Source organism: Nicotiana attenuata, unplaced genomic scaffold (genome assembly GCF_001879085.1).
Source record: "Nicotiana attenuata strain UT unplaced genomic scaffold, NIATTr2, whole genome shotgun sequence".
Lineage (NCBI taxonomy): Eukaryota > Viridiplantae > Streptophyta > Magnoliopsida > Solanales > Solanaceae > Nicotiana > Nicotiana attenuata.
In genome coordinates, this window is record NW_017670517.1 from 422,150 (window position 1) to 446,522 (window position 24,373).

Sequence of the window (24,373 nt, forward strand, 5' to 3'; positions counted from 1 at the left end):
ATTACACTATAATTTACTGCACTTTAATTGAGTTTGAGCTTTAATCGCTAGTGTTTTGCACTAAATGTGTGCTTTATGCCTTGTAGGAGTGATTCCGATCTATGTAGACGTTATAGAATGAATTCAAGCTATTGTGGAGCTTTGAAGTCTGAGTAAAGCCCAAGGATTAAGTTGGGATCGTGTTCGGGGATCAACGGATGATAGTGCATTTTAAGAACGAAACGAAGAATCGAGCAGGCATACTGCGCATTGTCCAGTAAAATGCACATAACTTTTCGCTCAGAAATCCGTTTGGGCTCCACAATAGATATTTAAAAGGGATACAACTTTCATGTTTTACATATTTCCAAAGCCGTTCCGCGTAGCGCGCCACGGTGCAAATTGTTGCTGCCCTCGAATTGCATGCTCTTTGAAGTTCCCCACAAGCACACCGCATGGCGCGTTGCCCCATGCGGCGCGCCTGTGCAAATTTTACAGAGCCAGAGTCATATTTTGTGCAGGAAAAGGTGTTTCGTCTGGGCCCGACCCCACTTTGTATAAATACATGTAAAAACGCTATTTTGAGGACTTCTGACACATCTTAGACCTAGGGAAGCTATTTTGGAAGAGAGAAGACGTTTGGAGCATTCTTTGGAGGAGAAATTCATCGAGTTCTTCATTCCTTCATCTTTTCTTTGTAATTTGTTTATGCAAAATACTTGGAAAATTATTGCTACCAACATGAGTGGCTAAGCACTCTAGTTTCTAGGGTTGTGGTTGACATGATTATTAACGTTTATTAATTACATCTCTGTTAATTTGGATTATCATCTTCTGGTTGTTTCTTTAATTCTAGTTTTAACTTGTGAATTGTTGTAGCTACCAATTCACCCTACTATCTATGCTATGCTTGGGAAAGCCATGTTTAGATTAGAATAGAATTAAAGAGAGCCTGTTTCTGAACCCGTGGCTTGGGGAAAGATTTGGTTAGGATAGGAATGTACCTAACAGTCTTGCTTAGTTGAATTCCGTATTATATTCGTGCACGATAGATTCAATACCATAGGAATATAGGGTTATGATGGATAGAATGATAGTATTGTGGGAACATGCTATTCATATGAACGATCCGGTTAACTAGCAACAATAGATAATTCACATTAACGAGTGTGATTATTAAACTTGACAGGATTGATAAACCAACTACAACCGTGGAATCTTCATCTCCTCTAGATTAAAATCTCAGCATACCCATTTGCATTCCTGTTGATTTAGTTGTTACTTGTTTAATTTCCGCAATAGTAGATTAAAAGAAAAACATCACTATTGATTATCTTGGACAATTAACTGATTTTAGTTTGCTTAGTGAACGATCAATCTAAGTCTCGTGTCGTCGCCGTCGTCGCTTGGCTCGGCTTCGATCAAATGATCTGATTGATTGATTTTCCTTACAAAAATTCTGATTTCTCCTTCCTCCTTCTGCATTGTTTTATTTTAATAGAAAGAAAGCAGTAAGTGTGATTTGCTACTGATCTCTAAGTTCATTGATCACTGGGGTTTGAAGTATCGCTACACCAGTGAGGGTAATCCGTTCTATCCTGAGAGGAAATAATCCTAAACCTCGGGTACTAAGAGGGGATTAAGTTCCTTAAGAAAACACTGTGAATTCAGTGAGCTCAGATTAATTTTCTGTTTCTTCTACATTTCTGCTTTTATGTTGCTACTTTTTGAATATAGTTTTCGATTACAGATTAATAACAGTTAACACATTTCACTTTATGAGCTAATACAATTCTACCTAAAAGATAATAATATGTAATCATTCGTAAAAAATAAAATTAGTGTCTGAAATATAAAACTTGTTGTCCACTACAACATGTTAATTTGTACAAATAGAGCAAATTTTATTTACAATGTGAGTGTATATAGAAGCGGACCTAAGATTTGAAAGTGACGGTAGCACTATTATCGAATAAAATGTTGGAGCAAGAATCAAACTCCGGCAAGCGCACTAAAGTCAAATTATGCTTCCCAACAACCAATGCAACTGTTTAAACTTTAAGTCTTAGGGTGCCAATCAAAATATATATACATGTTATTTAAGATATGTACATATATATATATATAGTAATTTTTTAAAATTACCGGGGGCGATGAACCCCTACCCTAAGGATAGGTCAGCCTATGAGTGTAAATAAGTTAAATTCAGCTTCTGTTACTATGATGTTTCTTTGTAAATTTAATTTTTGTAACGTCACTAATAATTAAACTTAACGCCATTGATTGCGCACAATGCTTTCATGTCAGACTTTACAGTCCCAACTCTAAGCAGCAATGCAATCCACAATATTCCACCCTGTCAACCCACTAGCAGCTGTTCTTTTCTTCTAGCGCATAAATCTCGTGATCTTCTGCTTCTTTTTCTCTGATTTCTCTTATTTATCTTGTTGCTACTTTTCTCCTTTTTCTTCTACCTCCTCCTCCTCAATCTCTCTACTTAGACCGTTTGGACATAAGAATTTTTTACTTTTTTTCAAAATAAATTTATTTTTTTTTGAAATCAGTTTTTGACCATAAAATTTTCAATTTTTACTTGAATACGAATTTTGGAATTTTTCGAGAAATTTAAAAACTCCAAAAAGCTATTTTTCAAAATTTTCGCTCATATCACTCACAAAAATTCAAAAACAACTCAAAATTATGTTCATGTCCAAATACAACTCTAATTTTCAAATATGGTTTCACTTGAAAAAAATTCACTTTTTTTTTTAGAATTTTACAATTCTTATGTCCAAACGCCCACTTAAACTCCGGATCCACTAGTCCAAATAAAATCAATTCTTTATAGAATTATACCACCTAAACTTATTACCGTACATATTTTTCAACTATTTATGAAATACTATAAACAAGTTAAATATGAATGGATGAAATAACACAAACAACAATACGCTCATATCACCAAAAGGGACAATGTATTCTATTAGCATTCTATAATTGGTTTTGGCAACTAACTTGCCATTTTTTCCCTTCAAATTATCAATCAAGACGTACTATAGAAGTTATTATTGAAATTGACCTCTTGAACTTGACTAGTGATAATAGGTGAATTTGACCATAATCACACCTTAAATAATCACCTTCTTGTGTAGTTTTAATGCTAAAAGTGATAACAAAATGCTCTTATTAGTGCTTTTCATGATTTTGCAGATGATATATGTATAAGGAAGGCTAAGGAGCAGTTTTGGAGTCAAAATTGGAGAAAAGAGGCCAAATGTGTAAATTCCCAATGAAGCTACGCCCTGCCAGCCCTTAGGATTCAGAAAAATGGTTTGGCCGCGGTTCTACCGCGACCGCGGCAGAACCGCGGTGGAAGGCAGCTTCAGAACTTTAGAGATTCAGAGAGGGTGATTGGCCGCGGTTCTACCGCGACCGCGGCAGAACCGCGGCAGGCGCAGAAAAGTTCAGGGGTCAAAGTGTCAAATACGGGATTTTTAGACCTAAACCCTATTTAAAACATTAGACTTCGCCCAAGAGAGTAGGTATTGATTTTGAGGATTTCTTAGCAAGGAAAACCATTGTGAGAGAATACTCCAAACATCTTTCTTCTTTACTTTTGATTTTTATGATGAATCCTATCTTAGTTTATTTTCCCATAGCCATGAGTAGCTAAATTCCTTGTCTAAGATTTTGATGGAACCTATTGGGTGATGAACTTCTTGTTTATGTGAATACAAATTGCTAGTTTAATCTCTATTTGTTCAACTTCGTGTTTGTTGTAGTTAATTGACAGGATCCTCAATTAGTTGTGCCTATTTAGTGTGCATAACTTGGAAAAGAGTGCATATTTAGGGTATTGTTGAACAACACCACTCCTAGATTATTAGAGGAATCTATAATTGCGGGTTTAAAGGCGGGATTAGGGATAACGAAGCCTTGGGTATAATCTAAAGTGAATCGTGCTAAATAAAGTAAGCTAGTGTATCTCAGGAGAGTGCAATAGTAAATTACTGTGATTACTCGGGAGAGATTTACGGTAAGATTAGCGTTCATGATTGATAGAGATGTGTTGGTAAATTTGTATGAGCATAAACAGAAGGGATTCCATCAATAGGGGAAATCATTGCCTTAGCTTTTTATCATAATTGTTTACAACCTTATTAGTTTAGTTTACAGCCATTTAGTTACTTGCAAGCGTAGTTGTTAAAGAACATTCAACTGAGATTTGAATATTTGGGAAGCTGGTTCTGAAGAATTAGTGGGTCTGAAGATAGTGGTTGATAGGTTAACTCTCTGTGGATTCGACCCTGGGCGTAATACTCGGGTTATATTTGCAACGTCCGCAGAGTCCTTTTTATAAGGCATAGTTGGGCGTGATCAAATTTTGGCGCCGTTGCCGGGGAGTTAACGGAATTATCAATTGCCATTGACAGAAATACAAAGATTCTTATTGTAGTCAGTTTTCTCTCTACCAACTTTTTCATTGAAAATTTGACGGTTGTTGATCTGGGTGCACAGGTGTATGCCTAGAAATTCTACGAGGACTGGAGAACTACTTGAAGGACTTTCAGACCCCGAGAAAACATTCCGGGCATTGAATCGTGCTAACAAAAGACTTCAACAACCCCAACAAACACACAAATTCGAAATTGACATGGGCGACATAAACGACCCCAACGTAAACGTCAGGAATGAGCAATTGGCACCTCCCGTGCCTGAGGGTGCACTATATGACTGGGCACAACCCACAGCTGACAATCTGGCCACTGCCATTGTTGTGCCCGCAATACAAGCTGAATCGTTCCAGATCACAAATAACATGCTACACTTGTTGCAGAACAAGGGACTCTTTTCTGGGACACAAACAGAAGATCCTCAGCAGCACTTGAAGAACTTCCTGTCTATATGCAAAACTCAAAGGCAACCCAACGTGACTCCGGAAGCAATCAGGCTATTATTGTTTCCATTCTCGGTGACAGGAGCTGCTCAGGTTTGGCTAAACTCGCTCCCCATAAACTCTATAGAAACTTGGGATGAGTTGGTCAAGCAATTTCACAACAAGTTCCATCCGCCCAACAAAACTGCTCAACAAATTGATGAGATTGTGAGTTTCAAACAGAAACCAATGGAGACACTACACGAGACATGGGGCAGGTTTAAAGGAATGTTGGTTATGTGTCCCCACCATGGTGTTCCAGAACAGATGTTGGGACAACGGTTTTACATGGGACTGTCAGACAGCATGAAGAATATCGTTGATGCCTCTGCTGGTGGGGCATTCTTGAGCAAGACTTGGAGAGAAGGTCAGAATTTGCTCGACAAGATGGCGCAGAATTCGGGTTGGACATCTAGGAATGCACCTATCACTCCAGTGGTGCACTCAGTGCCTCTTGATCCTTCTAATACAATGGCTGAAAATATGGCGACTCTCTTGACACAAATGAGCATCCTCACCAAAAAGGTGGAGGAATCAGGGCAGAAGCAGCAGGTTCATATAGTAGATACTACCAATGGGGGCTTGTGCACATCTTGCATTAGCCAGCCAATTGGTAATCCTTGGAATACAGAGCATGATCATCATCATCAGCACCCTGAAGATATGAACTATGTGGCTAACTATGGGGGTCAGAGGCAAGGTAATCAGAACTGGGGTCAGCAGACTCAGCAGCAGTACAGGCCACCGCAGCCACAGTATAACGCCGGAAACATGGGAGGCATGAGACCCCCCAACAACATGGCACCGTATCCTAGACCACAGGGGTACAACAATCAGCAGCAAGGGTACCACCCACCTCAGCAACAGCAGGGTGGAAGACAGGAAGACGGGTTTGCAAGACTTGAAGCAATGATGCAGCAGGTTATTGGGTCCAATGCTAAGATAAATGAAAGGGTGGATGCACATGATGCAGCTATCAAAAATATTGAGGTACAAGTGGGCCAGATTTCAATGTCACTTAACAATCGTCCTCAAGGGACATTACCTGCAGATACCCAAATCAATCCAAAAGATCAGGGCCCAAAGCAGCTGATGGCGGTGAGTCTCCGGAATGGCAGGGATCTAGATGTTGAGCAAGAGAGAGCTCGAGAAAACATACAGGCTGAGACACTCATTCCAGTGCCCATTGAGCTGGATGAGTCTACGGGATTGACAGAGGTAACAGTCCAGCCCGCACCTGAAGAAAAGAATATGCAGCAAGAGACTGAGACAGTAGCTGAGCCAGTAGTTGAAACAGTAGCTGAGAAAGAGAAATCTCAAGTGATTGGGAAGAAAAGACCTCCTGCACCATTTCCACAAAGGTTGGCCAAGCATCAAAAGGAGGAGCAGTATAAAAAGTTCTTGGAGATGCTCAAACAAATCCAGGTAAACATTCCATTGATTGAAGCTTTAAAGGAGATGCCGGGATACGCTAAAATGATGAAGGACTTGATGTCTCGGAAGTTTGACTTTCAAGACTTGTCGACTGTGACACTTACTCAGACATGTAGTGCAGTGGTATCTAGACCTGTTGCTGAAAAGCTATCTGATCCAGGTAGTTTTACAATTCCATGCACTATTGGGAACTATGCCTTTGCTAAGGCACTCTGTGATTTAGGGGCCAGCATTAATCTCATGCCCCTGGTCATTTATAAGAGGTTAGGCATTGGGAGAGCTCGACCTACTTCTATGTTATTGCAGCTGGCCGACAGGACTGTTAAGCGTCCATTTGGGATTCTTGATGATGTGCTTATTCAGGTGGGGAAATTCGTGTTCCCTGCAGATTTTGTAATCTTGGATTGCAAAGTGGATGAAGAAATTCCTATAATTCTAGGACGACCCTTCTTGGCCACGGGGAGAGCTTTGATTGATTGCGAGACTGGGGAGCTTAAGATGAGGCTCAATGATGAAGAAATTATATTCAATGTGCAGAAATCGATGAGGCGACCAAGTGAGTTCGCAAATTGTTCCCTTATTGATGCAGTGGATGTAATTGTAGAGGCTGATGATGAGGCGTTGACGGTTGAGGATCCCCTTGCTGCATGCTTGACAAATTTGGATGAAGTGAATGGTGAGGATTTGGCGGAATGGGTGTTGGCACTGGAAGGTAAAGGGTTCTGGGAGAGAAATCTGGAGTTTGAGCCCTTGCACTTAGAAAAGAGAGAGACCCCTCCAGCTAAACCATCCATCGAGGAACCCCCTAAGCTGGAACTGAAGCCATTGCCAACCCACCTCAGGTATGAATTTCTGGGTCCTGACTCCACATTACCTGTTATTATCTCATCTGGTTTGTTAGATGTGCAGGTTCAACAGCTTTTACAGGTACTAAGGGAGTGCAAAACTGCCATTGGGTGGACCATGGCAGACATCAAGGGGATCAGCCCCGCCTACTGCATGCACAAGATTCTGCTGGAAGAGGGGCACAAACCTTCCAGGGAACATCAGAGACGGCTAAACCCGAATATGAAGGAAGTGGTGAAGAAGGAAGTGATAAAATGGTTGGATGCGGGAATCATTTTCCCAATCTCTGACAGTAGCTGGGTTAGCCCAGTTCAATGTGTGCCTAAAAAGGGTGGCATGACGGTGGTAAAGAATGACAACAATGAACTTATATCAACAAGAACCGTCACAGGCTGGAGAATCTGCATGGATTATAGAAAGTTGAATCTAGCCACCAGAAAAGACCACTTCCCACTTCCCTTCATTGATCAAATGCTGGATAGATTGGCAGGGAGGTCACACTTTTGCTTCTTGGATGGGTACTCAGGGTACAATCAGATCTCCATTGCCCCTGAGGATAGAGAAAAGACCTCATTCACATGCCCGTACGGAGTTTATGCCTTCAGGAGGATGCCCTTTGGTCTATGCAATGCACCCGCTACATTCCAACGGTGCATGATGGCCATATTTACTGACATGGTAGAAGATATAATGGAGGTGTTCATGGATGACTTCTCAGTGGTGGGGAACTCATTTGAGGACTGCCTAGTGAATTTGACGCGTGTGCTGAAACGGTGCATCGAGACTAACTTGGTTCTGAATTGGGAAAAGTGCCATTTCATGGTACAAGAAGGTATAGTCTTGGGGCACCGGGTGTCAAGCAAAGGAATAGAGGTGGATAGAGCAAAGGTTGATGTCATAGCAAAGCTGCCGCCGCCAACTTCAGTCAAAGCTATAAGGAGCTTTCTTGGACATGCCGGATTCTACCGGAGGTTCATTAAGGACTTCTCCAAAATTGCCAACCCTCTCTGTAAGTTGTTAGAGAAAGATCACCCTTTTGTATTTTCTGATGATTGCAGGGTAGCTTTTGAGGAGTTGAAGCAAAGGCTGGTCACAGCACCCATAATCGTTGCCCCTGACTGGGAGCAACCGTTTGAATTGATGTGTGATGCCAGTGACTACGCGGTGGGGGCAGTGCTGGGCCAGCGGAAGGACAAACTGATGCACCCAATCTACTATGCTAGTAGGACGCTGAGTGGAGCCCAGTTGAACTACACAGTGACAGAGAAGGAGATGCTAGCTGTGGTATTTGCTTTTGACAAGTTTCGGTCCTATCTAATAGGATCCAAGGTAATCGTATACTCTGACCATGCAGCTCTTAGATACTTAATAGAAAAGAAGGACTCTAAGCCACGCCTGATTCGTTGGGTGTTGCTACTGCAAGAGTTCGATCTTGAAATTCGTGACCGTAAGGGCACTGAAAATCAAGTCGCTGATCACCTATCACGACTTGAAGGAGCTGAAAATGTAGTAGAAGTGGAGGAAATTCTGGAAACCTTTCCAGATGAGCAGCTGCTCGTTACCACTCATCAGGAAGCGCCTTGGTATGCAGACTATGCTAATTACCTGGCCAGTGGTATTGTTCCTCACGACCTGTCATCGGTCCAGAGGAAGAGATTCTTTCGCGAAAGCCAATGGTATTACTGGGATGAGCCCTACTTGTTTAGAATATGCCTTGATAACATGATCCGGAGATGCGTCCCCGAGATCGAACAATCTTCTGTCTTGCAGGCTTGTCACGCTTCGGCGTATGGCGGTCACTTTGGAGGCATCAGGACAGCAGCTAAGGTGCTAGAGGCCGGATTTTTCTGGCCAACGGTATTTAAGGATGCTCACTTATGGGTCAAGAGCTGCAATGAATGTCAACGCACCGGGAACATTTCCCGGCGTCACGAGATGCCCATGAACCCAGTTCAAGAAGTGGAAGTGTTTGATGTTTGGGGGATAGATTTCATGGGTCCCTTCGTCAGCTCCTATGGCAATAAATACATTCTTGTTGCTGTAGATTACGTGTCCAAGTGGGTGGAAGCTGCTGCATTACCCACCAATGATGCTAAGGTGGTAGTCGGGTTTCTAAAGAAGAACATATTCACCCGCTTTGGGACACCGCGTGCAATTATTAGCGATGGAGGAACTCATTTCTGCAACCGGGCCTTCGAGAAGTTGTTGGCTAAATATGATGTGCGCCACAAGGTGGCTACTCCGTACCACCCACAGACCAGTGGACAGGTTGAGGTGTCCAACAGAGAGATCAAGAGCGTATTGACAAAAACTGTAAATGCTACAAGAACTGACTGGTCAAGGAAGCTGGATGATGCGCTATGGGCTTACAGGACAGCATTCAAGACACCAATTGGTATGTCACCATATAAGTTGGTGTTTGGGAAGGCCTGTCACCTACCTGTAGAACTGGAACATAAAGCGTGGTGGGCACTGAAACAGCTGAATTTAGACTTGGAAGCTGCGGGCACGTCGAGAGTCACGGAATTACATGAGCTAGAGGAGTTCCGGTATCTTGCTTTTGAGAGCACAAGGCTATATAAAGAGAGAATGAAGAGGCTTCACGATCAGAACATCATTGAACGAAATTTCAAACCTGGGGACAGGGTACTGCTTTATAACTCAAGACTGCGGTTATTCCCAGGTAAGCTAAAGTCAAGGTGGTCTGGACCATTTCGTGTGGTTGAGGTGTTTCCATCCGGAGCTGTGGAAGTTTCTACTGAAGATGACTCTCGTACATTTAGAGTCAATGGTCAGCGGTTGAAATTGTATGTGGGCATGAACGAGCCTAAGGAGATGACCGAGCTGCATTTGAATGAACCCCAGAGGTCGAGCGAACCTTAATTTCGCTCACATGAGTCGTGCCGCGACGTTAAATCAGGCGCTACGTGGGAGGCAACCCATGACATTGTTGTAATTGTAACCTTTGTAATCTATTTAAAAAAAAAAATAAAAAAAAAACTGGGCGTTAGAATCAGAGAGGGGCCTCGACCGCGGTTCTACCGGCCTCGCGGAATCTCACTGCTCGCGGTTCTACCGCGACCGCGGCAGAACCGCGGCAGAGACAGACGCGGCCAGGTAAGTACTGTTTTTTTTTTTTTTTTTTTTTTTCTTTTTCTTTTTTTTACACCCTCACAAACCCCCCCTCCTATTTCCCCTCAATTATTTCCGCCCAACCCCCATCCCATTCTTTTTTCTCTCTCTCTTCAACAAAAATTCTCCTTCTTCTTCTTCTTCAAACCTCCATTACCAACCCCCTTCTTCCCCAAACCTCCATTAACACACCTCCCTTCCTTCCCCTCTTCGACTCAAGTAAGTTATTCTTCTCTCTCTCTATTTCTTTCTCTTTTAAGTAGTGTAATTTGTTAAATTATTATTTTTGCTTAAACCCTAGTAGGAGTAGTGTAGTAGTTTGAATTTTTTTGCTTTCTTTTATGTTTGCAATTGTTGTAATTGTTGTAGTTGATGTTTATGAGGTTGTTTGGTGCCAAATTAATTGGGTCTCCATTATTACATAATTGTGAAATTGTTTTGGTGGTTTGGAGGCCTAAACTAGATTTTTGTGGTGTAGTATGGTATTGGGTCATGTGTTGGCCGAAAATTGTGGTACTATGTTGTATATTTTTGGGGTGTTTAAGCCAACCTAGGTTTGGGATGTTGTAGTTGATGGTTGTTGATGTGTAGTTGATTGTTGGTGTGGTGGTAGTTGTTGTATGGTGGTGTTGTATGTCATGTGTAACATTGAAAGGAATAAGTGTGGGGTGTATTATGCCGGAAGTGGTAAGAAAATTATGGGGCTATTGTGGGGATTGTTATGAATGTAGTAAGGGGAAATATTTGGTGTCATTGGGTGGTGAAGTCTGAGTAACCATCTTTATGGCACTAGCTAGAGCATATGTTGATGGTTTGTTTGATTATTTGCAGGTCCAATGGCTCCCAAAAGGCACAGGCGCTCTGGAGGCACATCCCAACGACCTGCGTATGATGAGTCCAGATTCCAATCGGAACTGGCAGAGGACGACTTCAACGCCAAGGCTACCAAAAATTTTATCCATGAAATCCCGATTGATCGGGCAGCCCTCCGAGCCGAAAAAGTGGAGATGTATGAAGAGATACGGAGGCGGGAAATGGAGTTCCTATTTGCTGACCCTGCACCAGTTAACAAGATGCTGGTTCGTGAATTTTATGCCAACTGCCCTTTGAATTTGGGTAGGGAGGTGATTGTTCGGGGTATGGTGGTCAGTGCTCAAATTCAAACAATTCGCCGGGTGTTGCGGCTGCCTCCGTTCACCAGTGACGTCGACTATTACCATGACAGGCCCGGGGTGACATGGGAGGTCATGACGGATGTACTTTGCACAGGGGGGCAGCCCATATGGATACGTGACCAAATAACCCTCAACTCTAACTCCTTCACTCACCTGGCCAAGTGTTGGTTGACTGTTATCTGTAGCAGGTTCCTGCCTTCTAGCAATACCACGGACGTGAACTTCAATAGGGCACTGTTGACTTGGTGCTTTGTGACAGGGAAGGATTTTGATGCGGCACGGGTAATTGGAGATGAAATGGTCTTACGGGGCCCGCTGCTGACAAAGGGATTCTATTTCCCTTCCTTGGTGACCACATTGTGCTTGATGAGAAACACCCCTACCAACCCTGCTGATGGCGATTTGCCTCCCAAAGCAGCTTTCAAAGCTTCTAGCATCAGAGTGGGCAGGGGCACCCGCACTACAATTGAGATTGATGATGAGGAGGATGATCCGGTCCCTGTTGCACCGTCCAGGAGGTCTGTTGACAGTGCCGGGCCCTCTCGGCGCCCCCATTCTGGAGCAGACCTATCACGCTCACAGTCCTCCCGGCCTATGCTGCGCTCCTTGGAGGAAGAGGTCGCGGATCTCCGCACCTCGGTGGATGGTCTACACACACGGATGGACGCCATGTCACAGAGGCAGGCTAGATCTGAGAGCCGGTTTATGGCTTGGCTACGCGCATTGGGGAGGGCCTGCCATGTAGACCCCAGCACCGTCTCCGACTCGGATTGAGTCTCAGGGAAGTCTTCTCACTCTTCTGTTCTTTACTGTATTGATATGACATGGGGACATGCCATGATTTTAAGTGTGGGGTGGGAGACTTGCTCTAACTGTGTATTGAAATGTATATAGCTGTTGTTGTGTTGTAGCAGTAGATGTGGTGTACATATGTGAGTAAGTTATATTAGGAGTAGCTGACTTGGCCCAACGACGGACACTTGTTGACGGGTCTCTTGAGGGTCAAAGTCAGATATATATATATATATAAAAAAAAAAAAAAACTTGTAGAGGACTCTTCCTGATGACGGACTATGTGGACAGTACTCTTGAGGGAAGTAGTCCATGTAGAATTTTTTTTTTTTTATTTTCTTCTTTTAGGTAGTGTAGTACCTCCCCCTTGGTTTTTCTTTTGACCACGGTTCTTTTCCAAGGGTTTTTCTTGAACCGGGTTAGGTAGATTTTTCTTTTATAGTTTTAGGATTAAATGGGTGAAGGTCAGAATGTAACCCCAAATGTGCACACTTGCAAAGAAAACGAACTAAGGGTGTAAGGTCTAAGCTTGTTTGTGGACTCATAATATATGCCTTAATTTTGCACATCTTGTCTGGCTTGAACACTCGTATGATTGTGTTGATGAACTGATTCGGAATGAGTTACATGCTAAGTGTGTGTGAGTTGTTACTTGCATCCTATGCTTGCATATGATACCTAGAACTTGCCCTGTGTGTTTGCAAAGCGAAATAGAAGTCGTTTGGTTTTAGAGATGATTGAGGCATTTCTTTGTGCAACCCTTTATACTTGAGAATCCACCTGTGCATATTACCATAGTTAACCCCTTTGAGCCTGAAGCCTGTTCTTTGATAACCCTATAATGATCTAAATCGCTGTGTTTGAATAAGCTTAATTGTTTGAACCTTTACCTCCTAGAAGCACTTGAATCACTAAAGAATATACAAAAGTCAAAGTGTGGGGTGGGAGAGAGTTAGTGAAAAAAGGGAATCAAGAATGAAGGTTTTGATTGGTGAACTGGCATTGTACAATAAATCTCTGGAAAAAAAAAAAAGAAGAAGCCAGTTGTACCTAAAGAAAAGTGGGGGTCACAAGTGAAACAAAATGTGGAATAATGATTGGGTTGAACATAAAGGTGAAATAAAAGGAAGTGTGTATTAAAAGTGCTTAGGGAGGTTAGTCACTATATCCAAATATATCCTACCCGTCCCTTAGCCTACATTACAACCTATAAAGACCTCTTGATCTTTGACTGAATGGCTCGATTAGTGGAGTATTACACTAGGGGCAAGCTTATGGTGTGTCTGTGTGGCATGTGAATGCTCTTTGCTGAGAGTGAGTGAATTCTTTCTATATATGGTTCCTTGTTGTTGAATTTTATGTGTGTGGAACTTCTCTCAGATTTTGTTTATGTGAGGGCATGTGACTCAGGAAGAAAAAGTGAGTCTTCACTTCTGTTAGAGTAATTAGAGTGAGCACAAGTGTGTCTTGGCATGAGAGTCTGCATTTGAGATATGATTGTGCACTGCTTAGGTCGATCATTGATAATAGCAGGTGTGACATAAATTGGGGCAATGCATTGAACAGTTAGGCCTAGAAGTGTGGTTTAGTTTGCTCGAGGACGAGCAAAGGTTTAAGTGTGGGGTGTTGATAATAGGTGAATTTGACTATAATCACACCTTAAATAATCACCTTCTTGTGTAGTTTTAATGCTAAAAGTGATAACAAAATGCTCTTATTAGTGCTTTTCATGATTTGCAGGTGATATATGTATAAGGAAGGCTAAGGAGCAGTTTTGGAGTCAAAATTGGAGAAAAGAGGCCAAATGTGTAAATTCCCAATGAAGCTACGCCCTGCCAGCCCTTAGGATTCAGAAAAATGGTTTGGCCGCGGTTCTACCGCGACCGCGGCAGAACCGCGGTGGAAGGCAGCTTCAGAACTTTAGAGATTCAGAGAGGGTAATTGGCCGCGGTTCTACCGCGACCGCGGCAGGCGCAGGCGCAAAAAGTTCAGGGGTCAAAGTGTCAAATACGGGATTTTTAGACCTACACCCTATTTAAAACATTAGACTTCGCCCAAGAGAGTAGGTATTGATTTTGAGGGTTTCTTAGCAAGGAAAACCATTGTGAGAGAATACTCCAAACATCTTTCTTCTTTACTTTTGATTTTTATGATGAATTCTATCTTAGTTTATTTTCCCATAGCCATGAGTAGCTAAATTCCTTGTCTAAGGTTTTGATGGAACCTATTGGGTGATGAACTTCTTGTTTATGTGAATACAAATTGCTAGTTTAATTTCCATTTGTTCAACTTCGTGTTTGTTGTAGTTAATTGACAGGATCCTCAATTAGCTGTGCCTATTTAGTGTGCATAACTTGGAAAAGAGTGCATATTTAGGGTATTGTTGAACAACACCACTCCTAGATTATTAGAGGAATCTATAATTGCGGGTTTAAAGGCGGGATTAGGGATAACGAAGCCTTGGGTGTAATCTAAAGTGAATCGTGCTAAATAAAGTAAGCTAGTGTATCTCGGGAGAGTGCAATAGTAAATTACTGTGATTACTCGGGAGAGATTTACGGTAAGATTAGCGTTCATGATTGATAGAGATGTGTTGGTAAATTTGTATGAGCATAAACAGAAGGGATTTCATCAATAGGGGAAATTATTGTCTTAGCTTTTTATCATAATTGTTTACAACCTTATTAGTTTAGTTTACAGCCATTTAGTTACTTGCAAGCGTAGTTGTTAAAGAACATTCAACTGAGATTTGAAAATTTGGGAAGCTGGTTCTGAAGAATTAGTGGGTCTAAAGATAGTGATAGGTTAACTCTCTGTGGATTCGACCCTGGGCATAATACTCGGGTTATATTTGCAACGTCCGCAGAGTCCTTTTTATAAGGCATAGTTGGGCGTGATCAACTAGCGCAAAAAATCTTAGCATGGTTATGTATGAAAATCAATCTGTATTAACATTTTGTTGAATAATCATCATACTTGTACAATCCACCTAACTCCAGCATTTTCACATGTAGCAATGTATACATAAGAGTGCAGGTGGAGCCTCTCGCCGATTATTTTTTTGTCTTCAAGTTTCGTTAGTCTAGATCAAATCGAACCAATCTCACAAAAACTACTAGTATTTGAGAAGTCTAAGAAAGGTGACTATACTCAGAGTAGGACCCCTTAATTAAATTTAAAGTAGTTGTAATAAAAAATATAATTATTAATATTGAAAAAAAATTAGAATGAAAAACAAATGAAAATTTCAATTGAAAACATAAAAGAAAAAAGGAAACAAAAAAAGAAGGGCTGATAAATGACAATTCATAAATGTTGCTTTCAGGTACAGTTGTAACATGATAGGAGGAGAGGCAGATAGGTAGCCTATCTGCAATAAAAATCTTTTTCTTTTTCTTTTTTTTTTTCTTTTTTCTCCTTGTTTTTTTTAAAAAGAAAATTGTGTTAACAACAATTAAGCGCTTAACTGCATCATGTGATTATCACATGCATGTGAAGATTAGTCTGTATTTTGATGGTGATAAATGGATTAGGCAATCCAAAACAAAGGTATATGAGTAAGCATTTAAAGGACCAAAGGTCCAAACGGCAAAACTTGATAGAGGGGGAACCAAATTCATGGCCAGAAGATATACATATTGGTGATTTATTCGGCTTCTGTTTGTAGTTTCTTACAGTGACACATTTCGTTTTAGAAGCCAAGTTGACGGACTTCCTTTAGTTAGGTCATATATATATATTTCAACAAAAATTAAAGAAATCGCATAATCGTAAAATTCTTAACGCACGTTTTAATTCCCAAAACATTATTAGTCTAATCCTTAATTATCAATATTAAATTAATATATCCTTCTTGATAATGATATTACTGCAGTAAAAATAATCTGATAATTATGACAAGGAATGCAACAACAAACTTATGAGATAAAAATGAGGTATTGTTATTTTTATTTATTCAAACACATTTTTCTGGCAATTTGTTGAAGTGCATTACATATTTTTGTAGAAATTTAATTTCATTGAACACGCAACACGAGCATTCCCTCTATTTCAATTTATGTGTCTACATTACTACTTGGGGGGTCTTCGAGATCTTTGACCATGAGTTTCTTAAATGTTTTATAAGTATTTCAAAATATAATTTGTTATGACTTATCGTACTTTGTATGTAATTTCTAAATATGTAAATTTTATTTCATAAATGTTTAAAAATCTATGTTTAGTTTCATAGTCAAAATTAAGAATTTTGACCCTCGTACTCTGAATCAAGCCATAGAGCGAGTAAATAATTTCTTAAGGGGAGTATCAAGTTAAAGTTGAACTATCAAAGGGGAGTAAATTTTATACGCATAACCTGGCAGTCCCTCCCATTCAATTTTATATAACGTAGAGGGTGTTTGGCTAAGCTTATAAGCTGGTCAAACTGGCTTATAAGCACTTTTTGGCTTATCTACGCATTTGGTAAAATTTTAAAACTGCTTATAAGTTAAGTGCTTATAAGCCAAAAATAAGCCAAAAGCCATAAGTTGGTCTCCCCCAACTTATATCAAATTTCAGCTTATAAGCACTTTAAGTTTGACCAAAATATTTACTGTTCTATCCCTAAAATACTTCTTTTTAAAACAAAACTCTTCGTATACCTAGTTCTTTAGCTGCATAATATTAATTTCAGCACTTTTATCCAAACACGTAACTGCTTATTTTTTAAATCAGCTTCAGCACTTAAAATTGCTTTTCAGCACCTAATGCTTATCAGCTACTCTAAATCAGCTAAGCCAAACGGGCTCGTAGTTTGATTCGGCATAAAATTTAAGAAAAAAAAGACTTTGAAACTCACACGGAGTTTAAAAGCTTTTGCAGGTCCTTTAATTTGTGTGACTATAAAATCTTCTCCTTAAATTGAGTAAATAAAAAAATTTATTTTCAAATTTAAAAAAACGAGTTTCGGGGGAATCTTCCATTCCTATCGATTTGGGTTTTTCCGCACCAAATTTTGATCTGCCACTTCTTCGATCCGGAAATATGTAATTTTTTTTGGGAACAAACTAATAAGAAAAGTGTGTTACTTCTATGCTTGTATTAAGTTTTTACTTATAGGAATGCTAAGCACTACTAATATATAGTAGTAGTAGTAGTAATTATGTAACTGGAACTTTGAAGATGATATAATTAATATGAGTAGCACCAGTAGTCTTATAGAGTCAAACTAATGGTGAATGCTCTCCCTAAACCCAATGAATCTCCTCGAATGTCCATTGGTCCCCTCCCACACCTAATACGCAAAATCCTCACCGGGAATTACGCTTATCTCACACGAAAATGAATCTTCCCTGACACTGAAAAATAACAAGTCGCCATTGTTTTTTTTTTCTGCAAAGCTACTGAGACAGTAACTTTTTACGTTTCCCTTTCAATTTACTGCCTCTTTCAAAAACTAAGAGAGAGAGAGAGAGGCGTACCGGTCATCGGGATAAATAACGGAACCTTGCGAAAAGCCTTTGATGCCATTGATGACGTTTTCTCTGCTAAACCTGGAGTGAGTACTGGAGTCCAGTCCAAGCTCCTTCTCCATTAACCCGAATCTTCTACTACTTCTTGACGATTTCGTCAAATCCTCCATTTTATACTCTGCGCCCGAATCTCTTCTACTAATATTCCTCTCTTCCTCTACTTCTCTCCTCATCATCGACATCTTCAGCCGCACTACAAAATTCACAGATCTTACACTGTTCGTTACACTTCTCTTCTCACACTAAACGCACCTAAGTGATTTTTCTCTGTTTATATGCAGGAAGTGGAATCGATTTTCCTCGTAATGTATCAAATGAGTTGATCACTGATGTCGATCATCGTCCTTGTATTGGACATCTAGAAAGTTCTTCGGAGTAAAGAGAAATATCCTGAGAACTGAAAATTGCCTAATCTATGGCTATGGATAGACGAGCCTGAGATTTAGACAGAGATTTTATTCAGAGGATGAACTTTTTGGAAAAAAGGGGAGGAGGAGGGAAGAGGTATTTATATGAAACTCAAACTCTGCCGCAATTATTAATTCTCTATCTGTACGTTTTTAAATAATTAAACTAGTAAAATTAAAAATCGTTGGCGTTTCGTGTATACCATACAGTTGTACTGAATGTGATGTAATAAGCATACGGTTGTTCCCACTGAAAAATAAATTAATACTCTCTATCATATTTTATTTATATGTCATGTTTGCTTGGACACGGAAATGTCCAATTTGTCTGAATTTTGAAAAATGGTCTAAATTTACTTTCGTTAACCTGGCTCAGATATATTTTTTGTCGTTATAAAATTAGGCTAGATTTGTTCTTATGGACTAAAATCATAAGTTTTTCGACACTTGAGCCTTTTTAAGAGTAAAAATGATCAATCTTGGCCTTGAATTTTTTGCGAAATAATCCAGATTTAACCAGCATTTTTCTTAGTTACTATTCCTCATCTCTTTAAATCAATCACCAACATAATGTTAGCATCGAAATAATCAAGTGTCATGCGAAAGCTAGTAAATCAAACCTTGAAATGCGAGATGAGCAATATACCAAAAGACATACAAACACATTTAACGTGGTTCGATCAATTGACTTACATACATAGGCGGGGATGAGCAATCCACTATATAAAATAGAATACAACATATCGAGAGAACGACCTCACAAAGAGGCAAATACAAGTAGCAGACTAACACTTGTCCCGAAATTATCACCCTAAACAAGACTCTCGAACCTCTTATACCTACATTGTGGATGCTACTAAATGAGAATGAAGAATCTTCAATTTATAGAAGTCTAAACCTTTTTACACCAAGAAAAAAGAATTAGCCAAATATAGAAGAATTATATTTATCCTTTCGTAAAAGAAAAAATCAATTATTGATTCTCTTAAACAGGGACAACACCTAACACATAATACAATAATTGATTCTCTCTAATCTCATAAACACTACTTGAAGATCACCAGAGGCGTATTCAGAATTTAAATCCTATCGATTCAATTTTTAAAGTTTTTAGCATTGAATTCATTATATTTTTAAAGTTATGGGTTCATATCTACTATTTTTGTAACTTTAATGAATTTTTACATATAAATTTTTACTCCGCATCAAAAGTTATGAGTTCAATTGAACCCGTCGACAATCGCTACATCCGCTCCTGAAGATCACCATTAGTCTACCACCACTTCTCGCTCTCACGATATTAAGAAAAAGTACACGTAAAAATTTCATAAAAAAACTACGACACATTCAGACGATCTCTTTCACCTACACCTGTTATCTTCGCCACTTTTCCTAGTCAACATTAATTTTATCTTCGCTTAAAAACCATCTGCCCTTAATTAACCAATATAACCTCACAATTATCGTCACAAATATTGCTGCAAATGATTTATAGCCTGATTGGCCAAGCTTCTTTTTGGCCAAAAGTGCTTTTTTTTTTTTGCCAAAAGCACTTTTAGCCAAAAATTAAGGTGTTTGGCCAAGCTTTTGGAAGGAAAAAAAGTGCTTTTGAGGAGAAGCAGAAGCAGTTTTGGAGAAGCAGAAAAAAGTAGCTTCTCTCCAAAAGCACTTTTTTGAGAAGCACTTTTGAGAAAAATACACTTAGAAGCAGTTTTTTAAAGCTTGGCCAAACACTAATTGCTGCTCAGAAGTGCTTTTCAAACTAATTAGCCAAACACAAACTGCTTCTCACTAAAAGTACTTTTAAAAAAAAGCACTTCTCAAAATAAGCTGATTTTTGCAGCTTGGCCAAACGGGCTATTAGAAGCTGAACTTTGATACATGGAATTATACCCTATTTAATTATTTTATATAGATTATCTTCGTGGAGTACAACAAACACAATCACATGCGTTGCGGCTGTCTGAATCGCAAACCAAATGTTTTATGAATTGTGTAATGAACAAAGAATCGGTCAAATAACATGGTTCTTCCCTAAATTATACTAGTATTAGGAATGTCCGATGACCAAAAACCTAATAAATAAAAATAGGCTATGTCATGACAACCATGTTCTAGATTATTTTTCAAGAAATAGATTGTGACCAGTTCATTCTAGGATGGCATTACACGTGTAACTTCAAGGAAGTCACTTTCAAGAGATGCTTAAAAGGCAGTTCGATGTACAAGGTATTTCGCGTTCATGCAGGATTCGGAGAAGGGTCGCACCCTAAGAGGTGTGATATAGACATTAATACAAGACCACAAGAATACAATTTTACCGTTGCTCCAAGACTCCCTTCCATTTTCCAGAGATGTTTCTTTCTCCTTTATTCAAATTTTGGTTTGTCTTAATTTGCGGCAAACATTGTTTATACCTAAAGTCGATATCTAAATCCATTCTTGATATGCACAACAAATACTATGATACGCGTACTGTTTGACTCAAAAGAAGTTAAACCTTCTTTTTAAGCAAATCAATCAAAGAGGTGAAGGGGTAAATCGTAGTCGAAGATAATAATCCCCAGGATCGTTTCAATAATCGGAACAATAATAGCAGTAAAGGAAAGAGATAGAGAGAGAGAGAAGGAGAGAGTGATATCGAGATAAAAATCAGGGAGAGAATCAGTTTTTCTATTACAAGTTGTCTGCCTATTACAAGGTTCGGATCCCCTTTATATAATGGGGGGATTCGAGCTGAGTCCTTAGAGTGACGACGTCAGTGTGCTTTATAGGGGAGCCGATAACGGGTCGAGGTCGTCCCTCCTCTCACCCCAGGGTCGTTCTCTCGTGTCGGCTCGCAAACATTCGGTGGTTGGTCATGTTGACGGTAGAACGTGGTTGGTCAAATTCGATCCCATACAGAATCTATTTTGGTGAAAGAAAATTATGGTGAAAGGAGGTGGAATTGGATAGTGAAATTATTAAGAAATATGAGTGGTGTTCATCTATAGAGATGAAGAGGAAGTGTAACGACCCGGCCGGTTGTTTTGAGAATATACACCCCGATACCCTATTAACTGCTTTCCTCATGTTTATTTCTGCTATTGTGGTTTGCCGGGAAGATTCGTTTTGAGTTTCGGAGTATTTTGGGACACTTAGTCCCTAAATGAGAGCTTAAGCTTTAGAATTTCGACCGTAGTCGGAACAGTGTAAAGACTGCCTCAAAATGGAATTCCGCCGCTTCGGTTAGCTCCGTTGGGTGATTTCGGGCTTAGGGGCGTGTTCGGATTGTGTTTTGGAGCTCCGCAACTTATTTAGTCTTGAAATGCCAAAAGTTGAATTTTCGAAGTCTCCGGATGGATAGTGAAATTTTGATATCGGGGTCGGAATCCGATTCTGAAAGTTGGGATAGCTCCGTAGTGTTGAATGTGACTTGTGTGAAAAATTTGGGGTCAATCGGACATGGTTGGTTGGTTTCGGCATCGGTTGTAGGATTCTTGAGATTTCAAGTTCATTAGGCTTGGATTGAAGGGTGATTTGTGGTTTTAGCGTTGTTTGACGTGATCTGAGGGTTGGACTAAGTTCGTATGATGTTTTTGGATTGGTTGGCATGTTTTGTTGAGGTCCCGTGGGCCTCGGGTGAGTTTCGGATGCTTAACGGAAGTTGAATTGGACTTAGGCAATTGCTGAACTTGCTGAACCTTTTGGTTTCGCACATGCGGAGTTTGGACCGCAGGTGCGGCGCCGCACAAGTGGGCTGGTGACCGCAGAAACAGTTTGAGGCTTGGAGATCAGGGGTCGCATATGCGGCCTAAAGACCGCAAAAGCGGAACTGTATCTGCGAGTAAAGGGGCGTAGGTGCGGATTCTGGCCGTTTAATGAAATTCCGCAGGTGCGGAGTAGGAGCCGCAGGATCGGGACCGCAGGTGCGGTAGACCCCTCGCAGAAGCGAAAATCGTTGGGCAGAAATATAAAATTTTGAGGGTTTGGAGTTCATAACATCAAATTTGATTTTGAGCTCGGGAGAAGGCGATTTTGTGAGGTTTTTGAAGACAAAATCAGTGGGCAATGATTCCTAACTCCTTTTTGAATATATCCCATTAATCTAAGCTTAATTTCATCATTTAATTTCGGATTTGGGGTGAAAAATTGGGAAAATTTGAGAAAAGTTCTTAGGCCGAATTTTGGGGTTTTGATCGAGATTTGGGTATCGGATTTGAGTGATTTTTGTATGATTAGACTCGTGAGTGAATGGTATTCATAATTTGTGACTTTTACCCGATTCCGAGAGTGGGCCCGGGGAGGATTTTGGGCATTTTTTTTTCTATTTTCTTGCCTTAGCTTCGATTTCTTTAGCTAAATTAGTTGTTTGTAGTTATATTTACGTTATGAAATTGATTTGATTAGATTTGGGTCACTCGGAGTTAGATACTCGTGGCAAGAGCGTGATTTCGGATTGATTTGAGCTTGGTTCGAGGTAAGTGGCTTGCCTAACCTTGTGTGGGGGAACACCCCTTAGGATTTTGGTATTGTTTGTTATATGAATGCCGTGTACGTGAGGTGACGAGTGAGTACACGTGCTAATTGTTGAAAAACCCCATTTTCATTAAATAAATATCCGCGTTTTCTTTTAATTGAGCAATACTTGTACTTGAAGTTTCCTGTTTAGCTTAGGAAAGCATGATTATGTTACTTAACTGCCTTATCTGCTTTTACTGCTTACGTGGATTTTGTGTAGCATGTTTAGAGTAGAAATTCATGTTTTTCTTGAATAGAACTGTAGATTTCTTCTTGTGACTGTTGTGTGTTTACCTTGGGACTACGGGACGCTATCCCGGGAGATGCCCCTTGCTTGTTTACTTTGGGAGTACGGATCGGTATTCTGGGAGATCCCACTGCACCTTTATATTTGGTACTACGGGACAGTATCCCGGGAGATCCCCTTATACTGGCTATTTACTTTCGGGACTATGGGACGGTATCCTGGGAGATCCTCTACACATTTATGTTTGGGACTACAGGACGTTATCCTGGGAGATCCCATGTTGTTATCACTTCTTGCTTAGTTATTTCCTTACTGAGATTTCATCTTTATTTGGCTGTTAGCATCTTTAATTATACTGTCACGTTCTATACTGTTTTACTTTGTTATATTTATTTATATAACCAGTAGGGCCCTGACCTTCCTCGTCACTACTCGACCGAGGTTAGGCTTGGCACTTACTGGGTACCGCTGTGGTGTACTCATGCCCTTTTCTACACATGTTTTTCGTGTGCAGATCCAGGTTCCTCTGCTCAGCCATACTATCAGTGAGGCGAGTCAATTTTAGAGACTTTGAGGTATATCTGCCGCGTCCGCAGTCCTAGAAGTCCCTCTCTACTCTCCCTTTAGCTATAGACTTCTTGTATTTTCCTTTTGACTAGACTTCTGGAGTTAGAACACTATGTATTTTCTTTTGCTTGTTGTTCATGAGATTCCGAGTTTTGGGAGTATTTTGTTCAGTTTTAGAGAGAGATATTGTATATGCCGAGCGGCATTTTATTGTTCTTTATTATGTTATTCGTAATTTTGCTAGTTTTGTATCTTTATTTCCCTTTTCCGCAAATTGTTAGGCTTACCTAGTCGTAGAGACTAGGTGGCATCACGACAGTTCACGGAGGGAGAACTTGGGTCGTGAAAAGTTGGTATCAGAGCTCTAGGTTCATAGGAGTCATGAATCACAAACCGGTTTGTTAGAGTCTCGTGGATTGATACGGAGACGTCTGTACTTATCTACAAGAGGCTATGTAACTGTTAGGAAAATTCCACTTCATTTGATTTCCTTGTCGTGCGAGACTTTTGATATCAAAATTCTAAACCTCTGTCTTCTATTCTCTGACAGATGGTGAGGACACATGCCACCAGAGATGACCAGACACCCGCGCCCTTTGCTAGAGCCGCCAGAAGTCGGGGCCGGGGTAGAGGCTGAGGACGCGCACGTGTTGCAGCCAGAGCACCTGCGCGAGCTGCCACAGAGGATCCACTGACAGCTCTAGCCGGAGCCCAAGCGCCTGATACGCCTACTGCTACTACTACTCCAGCTCTCCAGGAGACCATTGCACAGTTCATGAGCATGTACACCACTCTGGCTCAGGCAGGGTTGCTTCCCCTTTGCTGCAGCCACATCTCAGGCCGGGGGA

The 24,373-nt window shown here is 40.4% G+C and overlaps 1 protein-coding gene across 1 annotated transcript in view; it reads right to left on the reverse strand.

Moving 5' to 3' along the window:
- LOC109240468 (potassium channel SKOR-like) overlaps positions 1-18,460 on the reverse strand; it is a 36,387-nt gene extending 17,927 nt beyond the window's left edge. Inside the window, exon 1 of the mRNA XM_019407122.1 lies at positions 17,754-18,460. Coding sequence (XP_019262667.1) covers positions 17,754-17,986 — 233 coding nt within the window. The 5' untranslated portion in view covers positions 17,987-18,460. The remainder of the gene's footprint in view (positions 1-17,753) is intronic.
- Positions 18,461-24,373: the final 5,913 nt, after the last annotated feature.